Raw genomic sequence first — 15,868 nt, forward strand, 5'->3', positions numbered from 1 at the left:
CAGGAGGGCGGGCGGGGACGGCGGAGCCGAGCCCGGAGCCCAGCGAGGACACCGAGGCCCCGCCCCGCCCGCCGGTGGGCGCCGGGGCTCCGCGCCCGGAAACCGGGCCGGCGCGGCGGCGGCGGCGGCGGCGCGAGCCGAGCCGAGCCGATCCCGGAGCGGATCCCGCAGCCGATCGCCGAGCCGATCCCGCAGCCGGGGCCATGGCGGGCCCGCGGGGCGCGCTGCTGGCCTGGTGTCGCCGCCAGTGCGAGGGCTACCGCGGCGTGGACGTCCGCGACCTGAGCGGCTCCTTCCGGGACGGCCTGGCCTTCTGCGCCATCCTGCACCGGCACCGGCCCGACCTGCTGTGAGTCCCGGGGCGGCGCGGGCGGCGGGCGTGCGCGGGGTCGGGTGGGGGGCCGGGGCCGCCGCCCCCCTCAGTGACGCGGGGGGGGGGGCGCCGCCCCACCCCGGGGACCCCCGACGACGACCGGACCCCGACCCCGGGCGGGGGCGTCCCCGAGCCCCGCCCCGCCCCTCCCCGGCCCCGCCCTCCGGGACCCTGCGCCCCGGCGGGCGCCCTCGGCGGGCGCTCACACTGGGGCTCTGGACACAGCACCCCAAAATAGGTCTCTGGGAGATGAGAATAAGCCACCCCCAAATAGACTTCATCTGCCCTGATTGGAGCTGGTGTGGGCAGCTCCCACAGCCGACCTTTTGTAAAGTGTACCCCGGTGAGGGAGATCTAGGGGAGGCCGTGTCTCGGGGAGGCGCCCGGGCGGCTGGTACCCGGGCCGGCCTGCCGCGCCCTCGGCCCCGGCCTGCGGCCCCGGCCCGGTTCCCTCCAGGGCTCAGGACGCTATCTATAGTCATCTGACTCTTCAAAGCCCTGTTTCCTGAGTTTCCCATAGGAATGTAGGCCATTACATCTAGTTCTTTTCCCCTTTCTTTCTTTTCAGCTCTTTTCCGTGTCAAACTCCTAGCAGCCGTAGAACCCAGATGGGGAGGGAAGCCCTCCCCCGCTCCCGTAAGGCCCGAGGGCTGGCTGGTCCCCTGTGGGACCTTTATGCCCTATGAGGACACAGACCTCTCCCCCCTCTTTTCCCCTTCCCCCCTGCTGATACTAGGGGTGAATACTTGGGGACTGGCTCTTGCTAGATTTGCTTGCTTAGTTGGTGCTCTACCCCTTGAGCCATGCCTCCATCCCTGAACCCTACTTTTGATTTGGCAGGGGGAGCTTGTCTCTGAGACCCTAGCTTAGTGAATAATTGCTGGTCATTGGTGGTCTACCACATACCCCTCAATTAGAAGTTAGGATCCCCCCTCCCCAGGTGTGTGGCCCCAGGGTGGGCAATGCGGAAGACTCCCCGGGACTTATACACAGCCATCCCCTGGCTGTCCCACGCAGGGAAGTGGCCCCTTCCTGCTTAGAGCTGCGCAGTTAGGTTCTCATGGAAAAATGTATTCAGACCTCCAGAGTAGCTGACTTGGGGCTTCTATCTCATCTCTCTGTGTCTTCAAAGCCTCTTCATTCATTCATTCATTCATTCATTCACTCAAAACAATGAGTGAATGTTCATTTGGTACCTACCATTCCTTTTGCTTCAGGTCTCAGTAGTAAGTTCTGAGACAAAAGTCCTGGTCCTTAGCTGGGAATGTGGCTTAGTGGTCGAATGCTTGCTTACCATGCATGAAGCCCTGGGTTCGATTCCTCAGTACCACATACACAGAAAAAGCTGGAAGTGGTGCTGTGGCTCAAGTGGTAGAGTGCTAGCCTTGAGCACAGAAAGACTCAGGCACAGAGCCTAAGCCTTGAGTTCAAGCCTCAGGACTGGCAAAAACAAAAAGTCCTGGTCCTGGGCGCTTGTCCACAGCCCCCTCCCTGCAGCCCACCCCTGCAGGGCCTGCGACAGTGTCTGCACTTCCACAGGAGGGCTTTGAAGGATCTCCTCAAAGATTCGAAGGTACCCACGTTCCTGGGTTACTCGGTGCCACGGAGTAGTGTCTGCCACAGAACACATGCCATTCCTAATGGAGGCCCAGCGGCCGGGACCCTGGAGTCAGGAGCAGGGCGTGAGGTGAAGGGCCTAGGACCTGACCCTGTGTTGGAGCCCTGGCTCCAAAGGTCTTCTGTTTTGGCTTGGGATAGTTGCTAAGGCAAGAGACAGGCATCAGGTATCGAGTGATGGATCTTTCAAGCTGAGCTGGGTGGTAGGTCTAGGTCTGTTGGCATGGCTGCCTGATTACTGGATTTGGATTTGGGTCTGTGGGTAAATTGTTGGTCCTGCCAGGCATGTAGATAGGTGTAGGATAGCAGGACCTACTCCACAGGCTTGTTTTGAGGGTTAGATGAGATAGTAAGCATGCAATTAACATTAGCTACCTTAAGAGGTGTTCTTGGGTGGTAGGAGGAGGTGATGATGTTTGACTCCTTCATTTTATGTAACAAGTATTTAGGAAGTTGCTGCCGTGTGTTGGACATTGTACTTGGTAATGGAGATACCAGCCGGCAGCACAAAAACCTGACACATACTCCCACACAGCCCATGTGCTCTGTCTAAGTTCCCCAATGGAAGCCCTCTCTGGGATAGCACAGTCTTCAAGGATAAAGTCAGGGTCGGGTCAGCTAAGGGCTGGGCCTGAGCCCCAGTTGAGTGCAAAGCTTGAGGTATGCCCAATGCTGGGGGCTGGGCCACCGCAGACAGCCAGAGTCAGGACGCAGGGCTGCGCCAGGTTTGCGGGGGGCCTCTTCAGCAGGCTAAGGAGCCCCAGAGCCATGTGGGTTTTTTTTTTGGAGGGGGGTGGACTGGGGAGAGGGATGTAGCTTTGGAACGTGTAGAGAGGAGGGTTTTTCTCCTCCAGGACTTTTCCAGAATTGAGACTAGGCATTTGCCAGGAAGGCCAGTGCTTGGGCAGCCAACCAGTTGCATAGGAGAGAAACCAAGGCCCTGATCCCACAAAAAGGTATATAGGGAAGGCCTCAGTGATGGGTAGAGGCCCATATCTGCTATTATTATTATTATTATTATTATTGCTGGGGATTGAAGCTAGGACCTCATATATGCTAGGCAAGCAATCTATGTAAGGGACAGGCCTCCCTGAGGGATAGGGCTGGGGTGAGAGTCATAGCTATCTTGTACTTTGTGTCTGGGGCCTTGTGCCCTGCCTAGGTGCCAGTCAGGCTCCTGCAGCTCCCTCACACGCGTCGCTGAGTTCCCTAGAGGCCAAGGGACCCTGTGGATTTCCTTTTTGTTCTTTCATCTCTCCTAGAGCCAAATGGAACTTTCCAGGCTTCTGACAAGATCTCCGTTACCCAGCTGTTCATAAGGGGCAGAGATGGGTGGGGAGAGGAGTCGGGGGACACTGCAGTATCCTGCTTGGAGGGGGTGGGGGAGTTAGTTTAACCAGTGTTCACCCATTACTCATTCAACAAACATTTATGCAGTGTTCCCTAAGTACTAGGAAGAGTGTAGAGTTTGGGGGTTATGGGAAGGGGGGGGACAAATGTAGGTCTTACTGTGACCTCTGTGGAGGAGATGTAAATAAATGGCGGGGTGGCTTTTGTGTCACTTGGTCTTGGAACCATTCTACGCTGGGGCTGGTGGTCCCTAGCATAGACTGAGACGCACAAGGTGGTGTCTTTGCTGAGGCCCACTGTTAGGCAGGGAGTTAGTCCTTGAGGGAGTCAAGGGTCCTGGCCACACGTGGCTTAAGGAGGTCTGGAGCTGCTATGATTCTGTAGACTCCACATTGCCCTCCCTCTGTCCAGGGTCCATGGGATGCACAAGAGCCTGGCAAGTGCTGGGGTGGGGAGGGGGGTGTGCTCTCCTGCTCTGAGTCTCTAGGAGGCCTGGGAATTGGGGTCCTTGTTCTTTGCAGTTTGCATATGGGGAAATAGAAGCTGGAGAAGGTCCATCCATAGTCACACAGCCCAGCTTGGGACGGCAGGCCTGGAATCCAGGCCATAGGAGGCTGTCCTCATCTGGCATTCACCTGTCTGGCTGTCTGGGCTGCAGTTTTTCACCATAGAAGGAAGTGAATGCCTGTGCGCTTATGAGGCTGTAGCTGGGCTGCTCGCGGCCCCACTGCAGGGAGGGTGAATGGGGCTAAATAAAGCAGCAGGCCTGCCAGCTGCCCCTCACCACAGCAGGTCCTGCCGTCTCTCACCTGTCCCAACTTAGAAACTGTGAAAACCCCTCCACTGATCCCTTAATGGAAGCTGGTCCCAAGGGGTTCCCAGGAGTAACCCAACTACACAGGAGGATGGACGAGAAGTTCAGAAAGAAAAAACCACTCGGGGCTGGGAAGTTGGCTCAGTGGTAGAGTGCTTGCCTTGCATGCCTGAGGCCCTGGGTTCGATTCCTCAGCCCCACATAAGAAAAAAGCCGGAAGTGGTGCTGTAGCTCAAGTGGTAGAGCGCTAGCCTTGAGCTGAAGAGCTGAGGGACAGTGCCCAGGCCCAGAGTTCAGGCCCCACAACCAGACCAAAAAAAAAAAAAAGAAAAAACCACTCGCTGGTGGCTCACACCTGTAATCCTCGCTACTCAGGAGACTGAGTTCTGAGGATCGCGGTTCAAAGCCAGCCCGGGCAGGAAAGGTCATGAAACTCTTACCTCCAATAAACCACCAGAAAACCAGAAGTGACACTGTGGCCCAAGTGGTAGAGTGCTAGCCTTGAGTTGAAGAGCTGAGGGACAGTGCTCAGAGTTCAAGCCCCATGACCGACAAAAAAAAAAAAAAAGAAAAGGAAAGGAAAAAAACACTTGTCCTGAGGCTGGGCTGGGCTGGGCTGGGGGGTGCACTCAGAGTTGCTGTGGTTTATGGGAGTGTGACTGTCAGAAGTATAGAAACCCAGGCCTGGGTGGCTTCTTCTTTCTCAGCCTCAGTTTCCCCATCTGTAGAATGAGTAAAAAACCTGCCAAATAGAATTGTTCTGAAAATATAGGCTCAGCCCTGGGCTGAGTGTGACACCAGTGGTCCACAGGTGGAACTCCTGGCCTTGGTCGCGTCATTGCAATTGACCAGGATATGGTCACTAGAGGAAGAGTCTGGAAGGGAAGGGAAGGGATCTGACACCACTCCCCAGCTTCTAGGTGATGTCTTGTCCTCTGGGGCTTAGGAGGCAGAGAGCTCACTCTTCTGTTCTAGCTCTATTAGCATGGGCTTGCTGCCTCAGTTTTCTCTCCAGGAACCTCAGCTCTGCTGAGCTGAATCTGACACTGGCCAGGAAAAGGCCAACTGCTGCCTTCTGTCTTCAACTTCTACCTGTTACCTCCTTTCTTTTTCCTTCTTTTATTTTTTATTTTTCTGATCTGGGGCTTGAACTCAGGGCGTGGGCGCTGTTGCTGAGCTTTTTTGCTCAAAGCTAGTACTCTGCCACTTGAGCCACAGCTCTACTTCTGGCTTTTTTGAGTGGTTAATTGAAGAGAAAGGGTCACATAGACAGACTTTCCTTTCCCCAGGCTGGCCTCAAACCACCATCCTCAGATCTCAGCCTCCTGAGTAGCTAGGATTACAGGCGTGAGCAGCTGGCACCTAGCAATCATTTCCTTTTTTTGACCTCTTCCTCCCTGCTTCTTACAGAGACTTTGACTCACTTTCCAAGGACAATGTCTTCGAGAATAACCGTTTGGTGAGTTCCCAGACAGAATCAAGCTCCTGAGACTGTATGCATGCCCATGCACATGTGTTTGGGGGACAGGGGACTTGCATGGCCTTGCATGTGGAAGGCTCTTCCTGCCCTTTCTCCTCCCCTCCTCCCCTCCTCCCGCTTCCAAAGGCTCTCCTTTCTCCAGGCCATCTGTGGGGCTTTGGTGGTACTAAAGCCGAGGGGAGCCCCTGTCACCTCATCCCAGCCCAGCCTCGCTGGGAGGTGGCCATTCACACAGCCTTCCCTGTGTTTTCCTCTCCCTGCCATGACTGTACCTGCCCCCACCCCAACACCTGCCCCACCCCAGGCTTTTGAAGTGGCGGAGAAGGAGCTGGGGATCCCTGCTCTCCTGGACCCCAGTGACATGGTCTCCATGCGCGTCCCCGACTGCCTCAGCATCATGACCTACGTGTCCCAGTACTATAACCACTTCACCAGCCCTGGCCAAGGTGAGGGGGACCCAGCTCTGCCGTGCGTGCACGCGCAAGGCTGCGAACACACAGCCGGGAAGGCAGCCCGTCCTTCATTCGCCGAACCATATGTTCGCTTGTTCAGATATTCATTAAGACAGCGATTGCAGGGCCGGGGGTCACGGCCAGGGCATGATCGCTGCCCACTGTCCGGGGTGGGGGACGTCAAATACAGAAACCAGAAAATGGACACAATGAAGTGAGGAGGTAAGGCAGGGTGAGCTCATCCGCTTTGAGTTCACCTCCCTGCACTTCCTATGGGGAGACACTTTCTTCCCGAAGATCATGGCCCCTTCCATGGGCTGTTTTCACCTCAAGGCCTGCAAACCAAGTGCCTGGGGAACACAGAGTGTGGGGTTTGGTGTCAGGCTCCTTCTGCTTGTGAGGCTGCTGGTTGTCCCTGGGCAGAACCCTCTCCTGGGGCAGCTGGGCCTCCCTTTCTTAAAGGGTAAAAGTGGGCCCAGAGAGGGAAGCAAGGTACTTAAGAACACGCAGCAGAGAATTTGGGCAGGGTGAGCTAGGATATTCTTAAATGAGACCTGCTGCCTGAGGGTTCCAGATTTCACTTTTTCCCTTCTCCTTCCTGCTTCTATTCTCTGGACCATGCTAGCCCAACTTTCTTTTCTTTTTTGCCAGTCCTGGGGCTTGAACTCAGAGCCTAGGCACTGTCCCTAAGCTTCTTTTGCTCAAGGCTAGCACTCTACTACTTGAGCCACAGCGCCGCTTCCTGCTTTTTCTGTGTATGTGGTGCTGAGGAATCGAACCCAGGGCTTCATGCATGCTAGGCAAGCACTCTACCACTAAGCCACCTTCCCAGCTCCCTCTGCTCTCCTCTGCATTCCTCTGCATTCCCCCTTTCTCCCCTCCCCTCCCTTCCTTTCCCTCTCCTTTCCTCTCCTCTCTTCTTCTGGGCTAGAACTGGGCTAGAACTCAGGGCCTTGGCACTGCCCCTTAGTGGTTTTGCTCAAGACTAGTACTCTACTAATTCAGACACACCTCTATTTCAGCTTGTGTGTGTGTGTGTGTGTGTGTGTGTGTGTGGTTAACTGGAGATAAACTCTCACACTTTGCTGCTTGAGCTGGCTTTGAATGGTGAGCCTCAAATCTCAGCCTCTTGAGTAGCTAGGATTATAGGTGTGAGCCACTAGCATTGAACTAAGCAACTGCTTCAAACCACCCGTCCTCAGATCTCAGATGGGTGACAAGGGAGGGCTTCCGAGAAGATGCTATTCGGACTGAGTCTTTAGACAAGGATGGGGAGGGGCCACCCAGGCAGCCTTGAGAAGATCTGAGATAGAATGTTGCAGGCTAGGGGTGGTAGGGCTTGTGTGCTGCTGAGGAGAAGAGATGAGGAAGCGGGAGGGGGTGTTGTCCCAGTGGGAAAATCTTGTAGGGACTTGCCTAGACTGCTGGGATTTCTAGCATGAGTCACAGTGAGAAATACATTTCCTGTTCCACTCCAAGAACTCACACACTTCTTCCCCATACAGCACGTAACATATGCCACACGACAGATAACTGCACTTCTGTTTGATTTGTTTATATTTATGCTAGTACAAGGGCTTAAATTCAGGGCTTCACTTTCTTTGGCTTTTTTTCACTAGTGGCTGGCATTCCGTCACTTGAGCCACGCCTCCACTTACTGGTTGATTGGAGATAAGAGTCTCAGGGACTTTCTGTCTGAGATTTGAACCACCATGTCTGAGATTTGAACCACCATCTTCAGATCTCAGCCTCCTGAATAGCTAGAATTACAGGTGTGAGCCACCAGTACCTAGGTTTTGTTTTGGTTCAGTTTTTTGTTTTTGCCAATCCTGGGGCTTGAACTCAGGGCCAGGGCACAGTCCCTGAGCTTCTTTTGCTCAAGACTAGCACTCTATCACTTGAGCCACAGTGCTACTTCTTGCTTTTTCTGTTTTATGTGATACTGAGGTATTGAAGGTATTGTGGTACTTTTTCTTTTTATGTGGTACTGAGGAATTGAACCCAGAGCTTCAAGCATGCTAGGCAAACACTCTACCACTAAGCCACCTTCCCAGTCCTGGATTTTTTGTCTTGTGTAAGCGTGGGTTAGCATCCACTGAATGATTTCAGGCTCTATGAGTAGACTGAAATGAAGTCTGGTTCTTTTTTTTTGGGGTCATGGAGCTTGAACTCTGGGCCTGGGCACTATCCCTCAGCTCTTCAGCTCAAGGCTAGCACTCTACCACTAGAGCTACAGCACCACTTCTGGTATTCTGGTAAATTTTTTTTTTTTTTTATTGGAGATAAGAGTTTCACGGACTTTGCTGCCCGGGCTGGCTTTGAACCTCGATCCTCAGATCTTAGCCTCCTGAGTAGCAAGGATTACAGGCGTGAGCCACCAGCTCCTGGCTCTGGAATCTGGTTCTTGCTAGAGTACATAAAGTCTGGTTCTTGCTAGAGTAGATCACAGTGAGGAACTTCGCTTGTTTTACAATGAGCTGGGTGGGAATGCCATTCTCTGGAATTTGGAGTTTTGTTTTTGTTCTTGGGTGGAGAGCAAGTGCTTTGTTTAATACTTGCTGAAGAGAAAGGTGATGGTCTGAGAGGAGCCCCGGGTGGGCTGGGGGGTGGGCTTTCTCTGATCAGGGGTACAGGCAGGGTTCTGGGCCACTTCTGCTCACCTGGAACAGGTCATTTTCCCCAGCCTTCAGGTCAGCCTCCTGTGCTTTTCTTTCTTACCCCTTAACCTGGTGAGCGGATGCCCCTCACCCTGTGCATGCTGGGAAACTGGCCTCTCCTGTGACATTGATGTTTATAATGACCCAGTGCAGTAGCGACTTCTGGCTTCCTTTCTGGAGGTTCAGCCGATCAGTGGCTTATCTTCAGAATGTGTTTGAAAGTGAAGATGCCAGCCTGGCACCAGTGGCTCATGCCTGTAGTCCTAGCTACTCGGAGGCCGAGATAGAAGGATCACGATGTGAAGACAACAAGCCTGAGCAGGAAAAGGACCAAGAAACTCTTATCTCCAATGGAGCTGTGGCCCAAGTGGTAGAATACCAGCCTTGAGCCAAAAGCTAAGGGACAATGTTCAGGCTCTGGGTTCAAGCTCCAGTACTGGCACCGACGTAAAATAAGAAAAAAGAAAGTGAGGTGTCCTCTGGTCTGTGCTGGGGAAGCTTGCTTTTTGCAGTGGCATCAGGTGTGCTGCCCAGAGGCCACGGCCGCAGACGGTGGGTTGGGACCTCCTGGGCTCTAGGATCTCTGACTGCCTCAGGACCTTTCCTGTCTCATGGCAGCTGGTGTCTCGCCACCCAGAAAGGACCTTCCATCCTCACCCTCTTCCCCACCGATGGCACCCACCGCTGTGGAACCAGAAGATGATGCTCAGGTAGGCAGATGCCCGGAGTGGAGAAGTTGGTTGGGGACGACTGTCTTTGTGGTAACTGTCATGGGAGGAAGTTGGGTTGTGGGCAGTGTGTGTGTGTGTGTGTGTGTGTGTGTGTGTGTATGTGTGTGTGGTGGCATGGGACAGGCTGCCACTTGCATGCTGTAGGCTGAGTCCAGGGCTTTGGCAGCTCTGGGATGGGGAGGGAGGGCAGGCTGATTGGCCTTCTCCCCCTGCTTCCAGTTGAGGCAAAAATGCAGACCACCGAGCCTGGTTCTGTCTAGACCTCCTAGTAATCTGGAGGATGGGAGGTTGGGATCTGAGTCTAGTGTGAAGTGGAGGCCACCCTGCCAGTCACCTGTCTAAGGACATCTTATTTTCCCATGCTCTAGAGAGCCAGGCACAGGGAGGCTGTGTGGGCTGGGGCCGCCAGCTGGGGTGCTTCCAGACCATCTAACAGGTCGGGGCCAGGGGCGGCCATGTGCTTCAGATCCCACAGCTGGGGTTCAATTGCAGCTCTGGAAGAGCAGCGGTGGCGGGGGGGGGGGGGGGGGGGGGGGGGGGAGGAAGCACAGGTAGGGGAGCCAGGAGGAATGAGTCCCCCAGGAACTGTCTGGTGGCCACCCCAAAGGAGGAGCCACTGGGAGTGGCCATAGCCTTTCCTAAGGGCAGAGACCTCCCCCACCCCCCCTCCAAGGGGTGAGTGTGTGTGTGCATGCATGCACACACACCAGTCCTGGGCTCTGTCCCTAAGCTTCTTTTTGCACTTGAACCTCATCTCCACTTCCAACTTTTTGGAAGTTCATTAGAGATAAGAGTCTCATAGGCTTTTCTGCCCAGGTTGGATTTGAACTATGATCCTCAGATCTCAGCTTCCTGAGTAGCTAGGATTAGAAGTATGAGTCACCAGGTCCAGCTTAGAAAGTCTGGTTTTTGTTTTTGTTTTGCTTCTCATGGGGCTTGAACTCAGGGCCTGGGAGATGTCCCTGAGCTCTTTTGCTCAAGGCTAGCACTCTACCATTTGAGCCAAGCACCACTTCCAGCTTTTTCTATTTATGTGGTGCTGAGGCTCGAACCCAGGGTCTCATGCATGTGAGGCAAGCACTCTACCACTGAGCCACCTTCCCAGCCTGCGTTCTACCATTTTGAGTCACAGCTCCACTTCTGGTGTTTGAGTGGTTAATTATAGATACATGTCTCATGGGGACTTTTCTGCCTCGGCTGGCTTTAAGCTGTGATCCTCAGATCTCAGCCTCCTGAGTAGTTGGGATTACAGGTGTATGCCACTGGTGCTTGGCTTAGAAGTCTGTTTTTTTGTTTTTTGTTCTTTGTTTTTGTTTCTATCCTGACTCAGGGAGTCTAGATCGAGTCCTACTCATTTCTGGGTTCTGGCTTCCTCTGGAACGTGGTGACAGCCTCCTGACCTCTGACTCTCTGATCTTTTCACGTGTGCATAAGGGGGAGGTAGGTTAGAGAGCACAGCTGGTGACCGCCCCCCACCCCCATCCCTCTGCAGGGTGAGGAGCTCTCCGGCAGCTTGGCGGAGCAGGGCCTCCACCGGGTCCCCAGCAGCACATGCATGGCCTGCGGGAAGCATGTGCACCTGGTGCAGCGGTACCTAGCAGAGGGCAGGCTCTACCACCGCCACTGCTTCCGGTGAGTGGGGGTGGGGGTGGAAGCCGTGGGGAGGTGGGGGTGGAGGAGGTGGGGCTGACAGGATGGGTTCCTGTCACAAAACAAAAATTCTGGTGATTGAATCCAGGTTCTGAACATGATAGACAAGTTCTACCACTTCCAGCCCCCCATTTTTTTGTGTCTGTACCAGTCCTTGGTTGAACTCAAGGCCTGGTCTCTATCACCGAGCTTCTTTTTGTTCAAGGCTAGCCCTCTACCACTTGAATTTTAGTGGAGATAATAGTCTTACAGACTTTTTTTTTGGTCGGTCGTGGGGCCTGAACTCTGGGCCTGGGTGCTGTCCCTCAGCTCTTCAGCTCAAAACTAGTGCTCTACCACTTGAGCCACAGCGCCACTTCTGGCTTTTTTTCTTTTTTCTTATGTGGTGCTGAGGAATCGAACCCAGGGCCTCAGGCCTGCAAGGCAAGCGCTCTACCACTGAGCCACCTTCCCAGCCCCAGTCTTACAGACTTTTCTGCCTGAGCTGGCTTTGAGCCATGATCCTCAGATCTCAGTCACCTGAATAACTAGGATGACAGTGTGAGCACCAGAATCCAGCCCAAATGTTTTATATTACCAGAAAAGAAAACTGATTACCAGTAGGACTGAGTTCAGTGTGTGCATGAGGGAAGGGAGGGGTGGGAGCTGGGCCTGGAGTTCCAGGCATCTGACTGCAGGGTTGAGATGTAGGGAAACAGGTTGAACTGGCCCCTAGGCAGCCGTTTAGCAACTTTTTACTGACTCTTAGTTTAAAGAAAATGCATTTGACATCTATTAGATGTAAATACCTGCGGTATATCCATAAATACTACTGGAATAGGAATTACAAAACTTTATTTTATTGTGTTTCATTAAAAATGAAGCCCGGCGCTGGAGACTCACACCTGTAATCCTAGCTACTCAGGAGGCTGAGATCTGAGGATCTTGGTTCAAAGCCAGCCTGGGCAGGAAAGTCTGTGAGACTCTTTTTTTTTTTTTTGGTCGGTCGTGAGGCCTGAACTCTGGGCCTGGACGCTGTCCTTCAGCTCTTCTCAAGTGGTAGGCTAGCGCTCTACCACTTGAGCCACAGCACCACTTCCTGCTTTTTTCTTTTTGTTTATGTGGTGCTGAGGAATTGAACCCAGGGCCTCATGCATGCAAGGCAAGTGCTCTACCACTGAGCTACCTTCCCAGCCCGTCTGTGAGACTCTTATCACCAATTAACTATCAGAAAATTGGAAGTGACACTGTGGCTCAAGTGGTAGAGTGCTCACCGTGAGCTGAAGGGCTGAGGGACAGCGCTCAGGCCCAGAGTTCAAGCCCCATAACCAACAACAAACAACAACAACAATAACAACAACAAAATTCCAAACAAACCTGGGTTGGGGGTGTGGCTTAATGGTGAAGAGGTTGCCTAGCCTTCTGTGCACCCTGGGTTACATTTCCATCCCTATCACTGCAAAACCAACCAAAGCCAACAAAGCCAGCCTCTTATCTCCAGTTAACACTAGTAAAGCCAGAAGTGGTGTTGCCACTTAAATGGTAGAACGCTAGCACAAAAGCTCAGGGGACCAGTGCCCAAGCCTTGAGCTTAATCCCCCCAGAACTGGCATCAGAACCAAACAAAACAGGGCTGGGAAGGTGGCTCAGTGGTAGAGCGCTTGCCTTGCATGCATGAGGCCCTGGGTTCGATTCCTCAGCACCACATAAGCAGAAAAAGCAGAAGTGGCGCTGTGCTTCAAGTGTTAGAGCGCTAACCTTGAGCTGAAGAGCTGAGGGACAGCGCCCAGGCCCAGAGTTCAGGCCGCATGACCGTCAGAAAAAAAAAAAAAAATTGAGATCTGAGGGTCACTGTTGGAAGCCAGCCTGCACAAATATAGGAGAGATTCTTATCTCCACTTAATCAGCAAAAAACTAGAACTGGAGGAACTGCTCAAGTGGCAGAATTCCAGCCACAAGCAGGAAAGCTGGGAGTGTGGGGCTCTGAGCCCCAGCCCCATTACTGTCTCTTGTACACAAACACAGCCCCCAAAAAGGAAAACAAAACAAACAAAATACACAAATATCGGGCTGGGAAGGTGGCTCAGTGGTAGAGCGCTTGCCTTGCATGCTCGAAGCCCTAGGTTCGATTCCTCAGCACCACATAAGCAAAAAGAAAAAAGCTGGAAGTGGCGCTGTGGCTCAAGTGGTAGAGCGCTAGCCTTGAGCTGAAGAGCTGAAGGACAGCACCCAGGCCCAGAGTTCAGGCCCCACGACCGGACCCCCCCCAAAAAAATACACAAATATGGTTGGTTGAAAACTGCCAAATGAATTTCCTGTAGCAGTATCTGGTGGCAGCCCCGCCAAGAGAGCTTCCTCTGGGGCAAACCTTTGCTCTTCCTCTTACAGCACAAACTGAAGGTGCATTTCACAATTTCTGTTGTTGATTTCAAGCAGATTATTTTTGTGCTGGTACTGGGGCTTGAACTCAGGGCTGTATGCTCTCTCTTGGCTTTTTCTGCTCAAGGTTAGTGTTCTACTACTTGAGCCACAGCTCTACTTCTGGCATTTTGCTGGTTAATGGATGACAAGAATCTCATGGACTTTTTTCTGCCTGGGCTTCAAACCTGGACCCTTACCCTCAGCCTTCTGAGTAGCTCGGATTACAGGTGTGAGTCATTGGTGCCCAGCTCAAGCAGTTTTATTGTTTTGTTGTTTCTGACAGTTATTGTTTTTGTTTGTTTGTTGGCCGGTTGTGGGGCTTGAACTCTGGGCCTGGGCGCTATTCCTCAGCTCCTCAGCACAAGGTGAACACTCTTACCACTTGAGCCACAGAGCCACTTCTGGTTTTCTCATGGTTAATTGGAGATGAGTGTCTCATGACCTTTCCTACTGGGGCTGGCTTTGAACTGCGAGCCTCAGATCTCAGCTTCCTTAATAGCTAGGATTACAGGCGTGAGCCACGGTGCCCGGATTGTTGTTTGTTTGTTTGTTTGTTTCTGGGAAGTCCTGAATAGAAGTCTATATCCTCCTGGCACAGACAGCTAGTACCTGGCAGGGCTGCCCTGCTAAAGGTGTCCTTGTCTGTCGCTTGCAGGTGTTGTCAGTGCTCCAGCACCCTGCTCCCGGGGGCCTACAGGAATGGGCTGGAGGAGGGGACCTTCGTATGTGCTGAACGCTGCACTAGGCTGGGCCCGGGGGCCCGGGCAGGATCCAGGCCTGGATCTCTCCTACAGACAAAGCAGCCACAAAGCACAGAAGCCAAGGAGAATGATGGAGGTGGTTCCAGCCCCAGGGCACCTGCAGGGGCTGCTGCAGATGCACCCAAGGTCAGCACCGAGGCCCGGCCTCAGGTCCCCACCAAGCCCCTGATTCCTGGCAAGTCTCAGGAGCTGGCCAGTCCCCCTGTGGCCCGGCCTACGCCTGCTCCCAGGAAAGCCTCTGAAAGCATAGCCTCCACACCCCCCACGCCGCGGCCCCGGTCCAGCCTGCAGCAGGACGGCTCTGCGGAGCAGAGTGGCAGCAGTGGTGGCCTCGTGAACGGTGAGTGAGGGTGTGGGCAGGCTTCACGGGTGAGTGGATCTGTGCACCTGGGCATGTAAATGTCCCCGTGTGCCTGGGAGTGTTAGTAACTGCATGTGTGGTGAGCGTGCTGGGAATCACCTGTGTGGGAGCTCGTGATTCACGAGCAGTCACTGCCTCCCTCTGTCTCCAAGTTCTGGCCCATGTCGGGGTCCAGTCTGCTTGTGTGTGCTGAGATTTATGCGCTCTTGCATTTTGGGGGTGGGGTGAGTGTCCATCCTGGGTGTTCTTGAGTGTCTCAGGAATCCTGCACATGTTGATATCATTTGAGTGTCCTGCTAGTCCCCCCCTCACGCCCCCCGACCTCCTGTGTCCAGCCTGGCTGGTTATTCCTCGGCTTGCTGGGGAGGACAAAAGGTCAGGTGGCCCCTGAGCTAGCGCAGTGCGGTGGAGGCCGCTTTCCACCGCTCACTGCACTGCGGGCTGCTCCTTTCCCCGGGCGCCCTGCCTGCCTGGGTTCCCATAGCTCAGGGGAAACAGGCTCCTGGTAACCTGAGATGCACTGGAAACCTAGGGAGCTGCCCAGGGGCTCCCTGGTACTTCCACCAGAACATTCTACATGTTCAACTTGGCATTCCTGCAGCCTGGGGACAGGGACACAAATAATGTTCAGATGTCTTTGTACCTACTTGGTCATAACAGTGTGTGTGTGTGCGTGTGTGTGTGTGTGTGTGTGTGAGAGAGAGAGAGAGAGACATACACAGAGACAAACATGAGCATTTGGTAGAACATGGAAAGCTTGTGAAAGTGGAAGGAGAAAGAGGAGGGAGGGAGGGAAGGAGGGATTAATAAAGGACATGGGGGTGGGGGGCTGAGGGGAGCATTCTAGGAGAAAGGGTGTCTAGGCTAGGCTGAGAGCACCCCTGCCCTGTCCCAGTGGAGTTGAGCTTCCTCTTAAGTGGAAAGCAGAGTCTCCAGAGCTCTTGGTCTTGGCCTTGACTGTTCTCCTGGTCACCTTTGGTGTTTATCTAATCTCCTAAGGCCTGGGCAGGGAGGCGCCGTGGCCACCTGGGCTCCATGACCTGCCGGGTGTGGAGGAAGGGCACCCTTGACCAGGCAGGCGCTCTAGCGGGCTCCTGGGGCCCTTCCCTGCCGCTCATGAAGGCCTGCTTCACTCTCCTTTCCCATCTAGGAAGACTGCAGGACCCCCCTGTGCCCAAGCCGAGAGGGACACCCAAGCCATCAGAGAGGTATGTTGGCCCTG

At 53.9% G+C, this 15,868-nt stretch overlaps 1 protein-coding gene across 2 annotated transcripts in view; it reads left to right on the forward strand.

Moving 5' to 3' along the window:
- The first annotated feature begins 201 nt into the window (after positions 1-201).
- Micall1 (MICAL like 1) overlaps positions 202-15,868 on the forward strand; it is a 28,782-nt gene continuing 13,115 nt past the window's right edge. For both annotated transcript variants that reach the window (XR_006149526.1, XM_042693305.1), the window contains exons 1-7: positions 202-349; positions 5,565-5,613; positions 5,939-6,080; positions 9,362-9,453; positions 10,967-11,106; positions 14,180-14,625; positions 15,797-15,854. Coding sequence is in view for 1 of the 2 variants with exons in the window: in XM_042693305.1 (XP_042549239.1) it covers positions 204-349; positions 5,565-5,613; positions 5,939-6,080; positions 9,362-9,453; positions 10,967-11,106; positions 14,180-14,625; positions 15,797-15,854 (1,073 nt within the window). In the remaining variant the exon portion in view is untranslated. The remainder of the gene's footprint in view (positions 350-5,564; positions 5,614-5,938; positions 6,081-9,361; positions 9,454-10,966; positions 11,107-14,179; positions 14,626-15,796; positions 15,855-15,868) is intronic.

The sequence above is a fragment of the Dipodomys spectabilis genome, unplaced genomic scaffold, assembly GCF_019054845.1.
Source record: "Dipodomys spectabilis isolate Male_0828 unplaced genomic scaffold, ASM1905484v1 ptg000163l, whole genome shotgun sequence".
NCBI classification, from domain to species: Eukaryota; Metazoa; Chordata; class Mammalia; order Rodentia; family Heteromyidae; genus Dipodomys; species Dipodomys spectabilis.